A 12,232-nucleotide genomic window follows, 5' to 3' on the forward strand; every position below is an offset into this window, starting at 1 on the left:
CTTTTAAGACTTTGTTTAGTTTGGATGTTTACATTATCCATATTAAAAGCTCACCTTTTGTTGACCGTTCTGCCTCCCAAGTCCCACACCCACCTTCTTGACTACAGCACGTTTAATATCTTGCTTATTCTAGGTGCCCAAACATTAAGGACAATACCATTGGCATGGCAGAGAACGGCGTATCACTCACCTGCCGCTTTCACGTCACCGTCTTCAAGTTCATCGGGGATTACGATGAAGTCCACCTGCACTGTGACGTTTCTCTGTGCGACTCAGAGACGAACGCCTGCAAAGTGGTGAGTAAATCAAGAAGAGCAATAAAAATCAGAAAGCGTCCTGCTGTGTGTTTGGGTGTTGATGTATCAATGAACTGTGTGTGCAGAACTGTCCACATAAGAGAAGAATGTACTCAGAGGACAGTGACCATAAAGAGCACATACTGTCTGTTGGACCCATAAGAAGAAGAGGTGAGCATAGTTTTAGATAGAAAATAGCTTAATGGGTAAAATACACGCTTTAGAGTTTATTGTTTAAGTAATCTATGGAAAAACAAAAAGCCGTAGGTTAGCTTCTGATGTGTTTTCAGAGTCTGACTGGTGTGAGGAGAACAATGGAGGCTGTGAGCAAATCTGCACCAGTAAGGCCGCTGGGCCCATCTGCAGCTGTGTGACTGGGATGCTGCAAAGAGATGGGAAGAGCTGCCGGGGTAAGGACATCAAAAACACACATATACATTCTACAAATACCTAATTTTAAGCCTTATTGAATCATAGCATGACCTAAACCGCAGCAATATCAGCCCCAGAAAAACAGAAACTACACATGAGGGTCACCAAGCAGGTTTTGCATGTTTCTCAATACTTTACAGTTTCCATCATGTTTCACACAATTGGAGTGATTGAAGCAAAGCTAATAAAGTTTAAGTCTTGTAGATACAGCCACTACACACTTTATTAAGTAAACCTTGTAAGTACCAGTTTGGACCCCTTATGCCTTCAGAACTGCTTTTATCCATGATGTCAATCTCCACCACAATGTGCTCTACTGGACTGAGATCTGGCGAATGTGGAGGCCTTTGAATACAGAGAACTCACGTGCCGTATCCCTTTATAACCACAGTGCCCGTGGTCAAAAAGGAACGGCGTGGTCAGCAGCAAACGGTGCCAAGAATATGTCCCTTCTTCTCTGAATTCTGGCATCATCAAGGTTTTTCCAGCTAGAGAAATGCCACTCACTGGAAATTGTATCTTTTTCAGACTGTTTCTCTGTAAACTCTAGAACTGCTTGTGTGGGAAAATCCCAGCTTATCAGCAGTCTCTGAATAATCAGACCAGTCTGGCACCAACAACCACACCCCTTTCAGTCACTTCAGTCACCTTTCTTCCCCATTCTGATGCTCACTTTAAACTTCAGCAGGTTGTTTGATTCATGTCTGCATGACTAAATATAATGAGTTCCTGCCGTGTGATTAAATAATTGGACATTTGCATTAATGAGCAGTTGAACGGTGCAACTAAAAAAGTGGGCAAGTTTCTGTGCATTAAATGATAAAAGTTAGGGCGTTTAACTTAATTATTAGTTAATTGATTGGTTCATATGAATTCCATATATTTATAACTCTTGTAGCTTTTGCATGTTGCACACAAACTAAACTGGTAATTTGTAAAAACCAGTAGCATTAAGACAGTATTTCCACCACATGCACATTTCACAAATGTTGTCATACTCCCTTCTTTTTTTCCAGCCGTGAGCTCAAGCAGTAACATCACACCTGCGATTCCTCTGCTGAGCGTCAGCGCTGCGATCTCCGTGCTCCTGGCTCACCTTCACACTCTTCTCCTCTCCTAACGCTCTGTGAGCTAAGAGAAGGCAATAAATGACAAAGATCAAACACACAAAAAGACTTGAATATGCACAAAGTATCATCATTGATTAGCCAGTAGATCAGCTGTGTTTCAGCCAGAAAGTCAACACAGAATATACTGTACACCGACTAATTTTTGTCTCCACATTTCATTGATAAAAGGTAAGTCAGTTTTCTAGATACATGGACAGTCAGTCAGTTTCACTGCTTTGTTGTGTTTTTCTTCATCCCCATCTGCTCCCTTATTTACATTTATCAGGACTCCCACTGTTTATCACTCACCTAAAGCCACTATGTGTAGATGTTTTCATGTGATTATAACATATTTTTACAAATTTCTTTATAGGAAATTAACATATTATGCATGCTACCACCAGATGGTGCCAAAGAAATTAATTTTCCAATCCTAGACATACAAACTTGAAGGTACAACAGCTAAAATCACACAGTGATGTTTATGGAAAGACAATGGCTAAATTAAAAAGAAACAGTAATATAACTGATTAGTTAAAGAAGGCATAATTGTAAATCATCAGGGAATGTGAAATGTGATCCCACCTGTTTGTATTTATACCTGATATTATTCTACAGTCACACTAAGGAAAGCAGTGGCTGGAGATCACGACTGTGTGCAATGAACTTGCGATTTTTTTTTTGCCATTGAAATTGTTCCTTCAAAGACAGGCAGGATCGGGTCTATGACCACTTAGTCAGATGCCATCTTTAAAATGACCTTAGTGTAGCAATAAGACGACGTCAGTCTGCTATCGTTCAATTGAATGCACTCAAACTGGCAACTGCATTCAGTCTGTTTGTGATAATATAGTGATTATGAATCAATCTGCTGCAAATCACATTCAAATCAAACTTATATTAATCAGAAATTCCCACTAACTACACTCCTCCATAAACGGCGACGTAGCTGCTGCTTATAACCAGAATACAACTAGTTGATTACAGCGTGCTAGCAATTTGTCTGTGTTTGCAAACGTTTACCAATCTGTCTGAGAGCGATCGGTTGCTTGGAGACAGGTTGCCTCCCACCAGGCAATGTTTGCAACTACCTTGCAATAGAAAATCAACTATATGTTTGCACTAAGTACTTGCAAGTAAAAAGTAAAAAAAAAAAAGCAACAAAACACAGCAGTAATCAGGCAACCATCAGTTTTGACTGTTTTTACTCTAGTGTGAGCTATTCATAAATCCCATTCTGTCCAAACTGTGATCAGATCTTAATGAGTAGGTGGGGTGCAACAACTAGAAACCCTCATGATTGTGATTTAATTGATTTACAGAGCCATCAAAATGTAAACATCAAACTATTTTATTATTAATTTATGAATAAATTACATTTAAATAACTGTAAATTTCCTGTTTCTCAGTGGAGAGGTTTATTAAAGTTACCTTTTATATTTTAAACTGATAATCAGATGAAACAAAAAAGTAAAATAGAAACTTTTAATTTGATTTTTTTTTTAAAATTAAATTACATTTTAAAACCAAGCAGTTAATAGTTATTGTGCTGACTTGACGTCATTCAGGGGTCACGAGGTCACATATTCATGACATTTGGATCGAAATGGGAAAGAAGCTTGTTTATAAGTACCATAAACTATATATAAAAGATGGGCATGGCAAAGTCCAGTCTTTGAAACCTTGAACTGAGGATTTGCCGCCTTGGTGTGGTGAGACTGGGTGTGAGGACTGAAGGGTGGAGCTGACCGAAAAACCAAATGTGCTTTATGTTCGTGGGCTCGCTAATCCCGTCTTGGGCCTGACCTAAAGCATACCCTGGTCTGAAAACCATCCAGAAACAGTAGCCCCTTCCTGACGCTTAAGCTTAAACTCCCTGGGCTTCACTTTTATACTCAGCCTGAGGTTGGCGCTACTCTGCTACTCATGTGATCATGTACTTTCATTTAGTATTTTGAGAGTCTCCCCAAAAGTATGATGCTGTTTTATGGACTTTACGGCTCAGGTGTGACTTTTTGATGAGAAGCTTAAGAGAGGAAGAAGAGCTGAGGTTACTGTATGTAACATTTAAACATGCTGTTTCTTAAAAAAATGGCAAAACTGTACAGATTTCATTAAGAAGCTGGCAACTGAGCATCTGCAGATCTGTGTCAGAGTGCAAACCTTTACCCAGAAACGAGCGAACAAACTTTATCTTATATAATTGCTTCCTAACTGTACGGTTTATTGCTCTAAACCAGCAGTCCCCAATCCCAGTCCACGAGGGCCGGTGTCCCTGCAGGTTTTAGATGTGTCCTTGATCCATCACAGCTGATTTAAATGGATAAATTACCTTCTCAACATGTCTTGAAGTTCTCCAGAGGCCTGGTAATGAACTAATCATGTGATTCAGGTGTGTTGACCCAGGGTGAGATCTAAAATCTGCAGGGACACCGGCCCTCGTGGACTGGGATTGGGGACCCCTGCTCTAAACCAATAAAACCTACAGCAGGTTATGGCTGAAAAGGAGGTTAGGGATTATCTAAGAAGAAAACTGTGTGAAAGGGTGATGCATTGTGAAGTGAAGTATTTATGTGTGAAGAGAGCAACTGGGAAAATGAATTCTGTTTAAAATGTTAATCAGCCACAACATTAAAACCACCCGCCTGATGTTGTGCACAGATCTGACTCGCTGCACCTCAGGGGGCGCCCTCTAGTGCCTGGCAATGGGACTTTGACTCCTTTGGCGTCTGTATGCTTTCGAGTGGGGCTACCGTGGATTAGAACCGCAGTCTGTCCTAAATCATAAAAAGTTGCTTTGTTGCCTAAATTTAACCAAACTGCAATTGACGGTTAATTTTTTCTTAAAGAAACCCAAAGTTTCCCATCAAAAAATTGCATTTCAACTAGTTGATCAATATTTTTCACTTCACCTGCGTGAGTGGTTTTGATGATGTTGCTTTACTGGTGTAATTTTTTACCTTTTTATGTTAGTACCCAGGATGAGGGGGACAGGGAATGAGTTTAGCTGTGCCATTAAAAACCCAGTTTTCGTGTCATTTCTGAACTAATTAGTTTCGGTCTTCTCGTGCCTTTCAGTGTACTTTCTAACACTCATTGCATGAATTCAGTTTGAGGAGTGGAGCAGGTGTCGGATAGTTTATCTGCAGCTCACAGTCAGCTGCTTTTAAAGGTTTAAATGTCAATAAACGTCAACCACACATCTTACAGATCCTTCAAAGTTCTTCCAAACTCTGACACTTTGGTGCAGTTACACAAAATAAAAAGCAAACAGAGTAGTTGTTGCCTTTTGTGTACAAATGTACAGTCCTGGTCAGTTTGGTGGTTTGTGTCATCGCTGACCTTTTTAAATAATCGGTATCTTTTTTGTGTGTGTTGTTTAAAACTAAGTGACTAAAAAGGTGTTTTATTCTTTGAGAGCAGCACCACCCTGCTATAAATAAATGAAGACGTTCTCAAAGTCAGTGTGAGTCACGCATTATTTCATGCAGAACATGCAGCCCTGCGAGAGAGCTCGGGGTTACGAAGCAGAGCTCTTCATTTGCTGGTCAGAGGCGACACTTACTCATAAACACAGCATTAAAACATCACTTGTCACCTGAAAAAAAAATTGAAAGGCTACATTTTTGGTTGTTTCACTGTAAAGTTATTCCTGACGCTGAGTAAACATCCACTCCAAGCTGCTGTCTCCTAGCAACAAGCTCCAGCTACAATTAAGTGATGTGTCATCCAGTCCTCACTCATGACTGTTCCAGTGTCAGGATCTGTTTAAATTCTTTCCACAGTGCAGGGAGTCGCTCCTTTGAAGGATTTCTGTTCGCTGTCGTCATCCGCTGACTGTCAGTGACATCTCACTGCAGCTGACTGTTAATGAGGATGTAGGCGGATGGAGGAAGGTGAGGCTGCAGCTGTCAAACGAGTTGGACAGAAAAGACAGTAACAAACCATCAACTGATCCGTTTAATTTGCCTTAAGAGTATAAAAAAAGAGAGCGATGAGCTACTGGGCCTGTTTCAGGTAGGGTCTGGTTCATATCGACCCCTTTAAATGAAATTTCACCTGTATGCTGAGAACAGGTGACCTGTGAGGCGAAACTTATTTAAGCACACAAGCAAAGCACAGGCTTAGAAATTTATAGCCAATTCACAAAGTAATACTCTTAGGCATTAGACACAGGCTAAACCACCTGCCTTCCCTCCATTGTTGCCTCTGCGCTTCCCCTTCAAACCTTCTGTTTGTGAGCTCAGTAATATAAACAGGGATTATTTTGAACTGCAAATCAGACAAAGCTACTCTGGCAGAACCAAAGAAAAAAAACATGCAGCTGAAAATTAGAGTAGAAGGTCTACTTTAAGGTTGTTTTGGAGCAACGGTAACCCAGATAATTTTCTTAGGGATTAATAAAGTATTCTGATTCTGATTTTGGTGTGCTAACAAGCTAGCATGCAGCTGCAAAGTTCTGCTGTCACCTTGTGAGTCCAGTGGCTCCTGCAGCACGCTGTGCCCCTCTGGTAGGAAGGCAGCTTAAAGAGTACAGCCAGAGGACACAGCTTTTGGCATTTCAGTTATGAATTTCAACACAAAATGGTTTAACTGAAGACTGAAGCAGTTGCAGTTCCTCATAAAGTCCAAGTACCAACTGAGCTGAGAGGAAAGTGAAGCACTGCCAGCAACACATGAGGAGCTGCCAAATGCTTCACACTCACCCCGCACTTGTTAACACACAAGTGCTTTGATGTAAGAGTACACATTAAGGAAACACTTTGCACAAGGAGACACAATTTCACACTGAAAAGAGACGGAAACTGCAGTTAACAGCTGATTTAGGACTCTAGACGATCCTCTTTTTCTTTACTAGCGACAACCTTTAAGTGCCCACAGAGGCGTTTTGACCTGGCAAATATTCAAAGCAAATATTTTCTCGCAAGAATAATTTGGTAAACTTGCTGATTTTAATTTTGCTTTTAGTTGAAGCAGAAGGGAAGCTGGAAAATGCCTGAGATAAAAGGTGAAGCTGACCTGCTCTGCCACACGCAGGTCAGTCGGGGCACTGGTTATGTAAATGTCATACAAAGGTGCTCTGTTTATATGTTGCTAGTGAAAACAAAGTTGAAGCGCGAGGCCTAGTTTCCCTCCCATACAAAGTCTATTCTGTGTCCATGGTTATGTAAGTTTGTAGGAGTGTGTATTTCTGGGTGTGAACATGTGCTCGTGAATCACACTTCCAGATAAAATTGTTACCTATTGTCACTAAATATATTCTGCACTTAAAGCCTTCTTTTAATTACCAGAGGCACGCACATATTCTGCCCTCTGATTTGTCCAGGGTGTAAAAGGGGCCTCCAGCTCCCTGCAACCCTACTTAACCATTTAGGAGTTTAAAAACTGGATGGATGGGTAAAACTGGAGAGGGTAGTAGTGTCCAGAGAGCCGTGAAATTCCTCCAGGAATGTTCAGTGTATTTGCTACTTCAGCAGATAAGCAGATTCTTATCTGTACAGTGAGCCTTACCTCGCTGTGGGTTACAAAACCGGCCTTTTCTTTTCAGTGCGACAGTGTGCAGAGCTCCGTCAGCTGGATTTGCATTCCATCTAAATAAAATGCAAACACTTATTATGCAATTAATGGTCCATTTAACTCTTTACCCATTGAAAGCCAACGAGCAGTAACTAATCCTTGCTTCTCTTTTCTGAACAGAGCGCTTTCTGCCATATCGCAGGCCTGTTTATAGACTGGGTGTGAATTAGAAGTTATTGAGCGTGGTCTCTGCCTATGCAGCTACCCTTGGAAAAACCTGAAAACTATTCTACTGGCCTTCAAACCACGTCCTTATTGGTATATACCGAGGTGTCAAAACTCGCCATGACAGTTTTGACACCTATCATGGCGAGGTGTCAAAACTTGCCATGAAGGGTACTGGGAGGGTTGTGAAATGTTGTCTTTGCGGTGGAAAGAGTTAAGCGGTCAGGTTCCTCCTTTCTTTTCTTCAGTAATTCTTGCAGCAGGTCTTCATCAGTGCATTTCCTGTCTGCAGTACGAATGTGGGACAGACCTGTGAAAGAAGTGCCAGCCATGATCACAAGAACCTGGTAGTTTTAATGTGTAAACCTAACAGACTCATTTGTGTACCTAAATCTAACTGAGTAACACATTTTGAATTAATCTGTGACCAGTATAGCTTCTTAGCTGTCAGAAGTGTGGGCTAGTGTGGTCTTCTGCTGCTGCAGCCCATCTGCTTCAAGGTTTGATGTTTTCTGGATCCAGAGATGCTCTTCTGCATCTTGGCTGTAATGAGTGGTTATTTAAATTACCATTGCCTTCCTGTCAGCCTGATGCAGTCTGGTTATTTTACACCGCTTGCTCCAGAGAACGGCTGCTCACCTGATATTTTCTCTTTTTTTGTCAACGCTCTGGAAACGCTAAAGATGATTGGGTGGAAAAATCAGCTGTTTCTGAAATATTTAGACAATCAGCAACCACGGCACGTTCAAAGACACTCTAATCACCTTTGTCCCGATTGACAGTTTGAACTTCGTCTTGATCATGTCTGCATGAGTTGCTGCCATGTGACCATAAGACGTTTGAAATAAGAGGCTGAAGAACAGCTGCACCTCAGAAAGTGATCGGCGGGTGTAAAAGTATTGCATTTCTACTCACGCTGTCCTCCACAGTCACCAACCACAACAGGCCAAAGCATTTCAGCGTGCATCTGTTCCTCATTTCATAACGCTGCTGGTATTTCATTGTTCTTTATTTGCTGCTCTTTGTGAAAGCAGCCAAGTGAGTGACTCAGTGTAAACTTTATGTAATTGCATAGTTTATAAGAAAGGATTCTCTGGGTTTGTTCAGGCACGAGTATTTCCACAGGCACAAAGGCCTCACCTGGGCGTGGAGCAGCAAAGTGGAAGTGTTTGCACGAGTGGATTAATGCCATCTTTAAAACAGGGTGTGATTTTGTTGCAATTATTTCTTGTATAATTATTTGGGGCAGAGCTGGCAGGGTGAATTTCCCTCACAGTGCCGACCTTAAACGTGCATTTTTTTTAGTTAATTCATTTTTATGGCATGCATGTGCTCTGGCTGGTTGCATAACACAGCTTTCAGGCATGATTATTACTTAGAGGTCTTATCCCAGTGCTCGGTTCTTATCTGAATTTTATCAAGTGTAATTTCCCCCTGTTATTAATTCACCATGGTTCAAACTGAGATACTTGAACGCTTCAACGCTGATGAGATTGTGCACAGTAGGAATGTACATTTCCTTCATTAACTAGCCAGGTTAATAATTAATCATCTATTACAGGCTTGAAGTAAATCAAATTATTTGAACGCATATAAATCCTGCTAAACCACAACATCCAGCCCATATAATCAGACACACGACGGTAGCTCATTAGAAATTAAGGCTTTCAACCTACCAATGCAACCTATAGGATACAATATATCTTTACAGCCCCATATTTGTTTTTACAATACAAAAAAAAATTAGATCAAATGTTTAAACTGAGACGTTTCACTATGTCATGAAAGTATTCGCTTATTTTGAATTTTATGGCAGCAACGTCTCACAAAACTCAGGATGGCGTCAACAAAAGGCTGAAAGAGAAAGCAAGAAACAGCTGGAGGAACATTTTGAAACTGGTCAGGTTAACTGGCTGCAGGTCAGTAACATGACTCGATATAAAAAGAGGATCTTAAAGTGAAGACGGGCAGAGGATCACCAATCAGCAAAATAAATAAATGAAAACTCTACAAATTGCGAAACAACTTCAGAGTGATGGTCCTCAATGTGAAAATGTGAAGACTTCGAGTATTTCATCATCTACAGTCTATAAAATTATCAAGAGATTCAGAACATCTGGAGAAATCTAAGAGACAAAGCTGAAAATTTGTGTTCTGCATTAAAAACCACTTCCAGAAATCATCGTCTGTGAACACTGTGTCATTCACAGAGGTTAAAGCTCTATCATGCAAAGAAAACGTCACATGTGAAGATGATCCAGAAATGCTGCTGTCTTCTTAAAAGAGACTGAGCCGAAGTGGAAAACTGTTCTGTGCTCAGACGAGTCCAAGTTTTCTTTGTGGAGAACTTGAACACCAATCCCTCCGGACTAAAGAGGAGAGGGACCATCTGGTTTGCTATTAATCAACAGTCCGCTTGCTAAATACAATTTCCACCCATCTGTTGAAGCAACCTGGCAACACACAACCTGATTCAAAGAGTGTGGGCAGCTAATCTCCCTGCAGACACCAGCTAGATGCTGAATGAATTAGCTGCTATCTTAGCGGTTGTTTGACTATTTAGGGTCTCGGTGCTTCAAAGTAAGAAGTGAACATTTAATAACAGATAGTAAACAAATAACGGCAAGTCAAGCCATTTTTGTAATTTTGGAGTTCTGAAATCGGCAGAGCTGGAAACATTTTCAACATTTTCACTGATTCAAGCTTCCAGAATTATTAAAAATAATCAAAATTTCTGATGCATCGTTCCAACTGGCTCTCTTCCACACCATGTTTTTTTATCCTGTCACTATCCCATCACTGGTGGTAGAAGATGGCTGTCCCTCCCAGAGCCTGGTTCTGCCAGAGGTTTCTTCCTGTGAAAAAGGAAGTTTTTCCTTCCTGCTGTCACCAAATGCTTGTTTATACAGGGTCGTCTGATTGTTTAGGTTTAAATAATTATTAAATATTAAATAAATATATATGAATTGAACTGCAGGCAACCTATAAACATTTATCTGAGGTGGACAAACAGCACTGGTCTCTATGTAATCAGCTGTGAGACGAGTCCCTAAGGGGCCGTCTATGAAGTGCAACACGGGAAAAACTAAGATACTTCAAAAATAAACATTTAAAAGCTCATCAAAATGATTTCACACATTTGTTTTCCTTTTGGTCACTAGACCAGTTGGTGACCACCTTGCCAACCACTGGTCGTTGTAGATAATTGTGTATTCCCAACCAGTTGGTGACTGGTTGTTGGGAGTCACTGGGTATTTTAATGTTGGTTTCATTTTCAGTTCTGGAGCCCGGTTGACCTCACAGCTTCGGTTTTATTTTTCAGGTATGTTTATTTACATGTTACCCTCAGGATGTAGTCCTTATTTAAATATCTGAACACTTATCGTAAAGATTCAAGTAAACCCATTCCTTCGTATCGGGTTCACAGGTTGGTTTTGGACCAAACATCTGCAACACTTTCATCATCCTCACCTGAAGTCTGTGGTCATTTTCAAAATACAGATTGTGACGATGGGAAACGTAACACATGCTGTTCCAGGTGACTCACTGTGACTCGGTGGGTTGGGTGAGTGAACAGTTTCTCTCTGAGTGTGCTGCTACAGAGAGTTCAAAAGATTAGACAAGAGAAAAAAGCTCAAACTTAATCAGCAGAAAAACTACAAAAAAAACCATTTTTCTTATTTTTTTTCTTTTATACCGGCTGCATCAGTACAGTAGCACACGAGACAGTGAACAATTACTGAAAATCTCACAGATTATCATCCTAAATTCACCCTCTCATCGAAAGCTACTAAGCCAGTTCTCCCCGATAAACCTGCAGCTTTACCCAGTGAAATGTGTGTCATGTTTAACATGCAGTAACAATTATCCATGGCTGGAATGTCAAGAAGCTTCATTCTTCCTGTGCATATGGAGAGTTTAATTATAGGGTTGATTAAAAATAATTCTTGTACTCTGTCTTTTAGCTGTGCTTGCTTTGCTATTGTTTCAGGTGTTGCCTCACTGACCTACTTAGTGCACATTCATTTTTTCCACAGTGTGGTAGTTTGACGGGGATCGGGCTGCATGTTTGAATGTTATGTAATTGGTCAGATTCTCATTAAATGTGGAGCTAATACTCATAAAATCCAGAGGACATTAATGATGGACTTCCCTCAACCTCTCTTCTATCTCTTCTGTCCACATTTTCAATTATGTCATTTTCAAAATTACATCATTTGTGGAACTAAAAGCGTGGTTTCACCTTTTCCTCATGCAGTGCTACATATAAGTATAAAATCTGATTCACCAGCTAAGCATTGCGCTACGTGACTATGAGGCCACCGGACTTTGCTCCAGGATTTTAATGGTCCTGCCGTTGCAGCCAGTAGATGAAATCATAGAAGCTAACATGGACCTGTTAAAGTTTACAAGCCTCTTATCAAACTCAAAGCTGTTTTATATAGTTTCTATAAACCAAAATCATCGAGATAAAGCACGACTGTTTCTTTTCTATAGCAGTGCAGCAAACTATTCCTTGCTGTGTGGTGTTGAAAACATCTTGTTAGAAAGCAGTAAGCAGAAATACTTTCATCTCTGCCTCCTCGTTTATGCTGTTGTTGATGAATATCCTTCATTAAAACACACAATACAAGAGACCAGCTGCTCTTTGAG

The 12,232-nt window shown here is 40.5% G+C and overlaps 1 protein-coding gene across 1 annotated transcript in view; it reads left to right on the forward strand.

Moving 5' to 3' along the window:
* The window catches only part of tecta (tectorin alpha), a 28,168-nt gene extending 22,871 nt beyond the window's left edge, over window positions 1–5,297 (forward strand). Inside the window, exons 20-23 of the mRNA XM_084941113.1 lie at window positions 134–296; window positions 383–467; window positions 587–706; window positions 1,745–5,297. Of these exons, the coding sequence (XP_084797239.1) occupies window positions 134–296; window positions 383–467; window positions 587–706; window positions 1,745–1,848 (472 nt within the window). The 3' untranslated portion in view covers window positions 1,849–5,297. The remainder of the gene's footprint in view (window positions 1–133; window positions 297–382; window positions 468–586; window positions 707–1,744) is intronic.
* Window positions 5,298–12,232: the final 6,935 nt, after the last annotated feature.

The sequence above is a fragment of the Perissodus microlepis genome, chromosome 10, assembly GCF_051167445.1.
Source record: "Perissodus microlepis isolate ML-2025 ecotype Zambia chromosome 10, ASM5116744v1, whole genome shotgun sequence".
In the NCBI taxonomy this organism is placed as follows: domain Eukaryota; kingdom Metazoa; phylum Chordata; class Actinopteri; order Cichliformes; family Cichlidae; genus Perissodus; species Perissodus microlepis.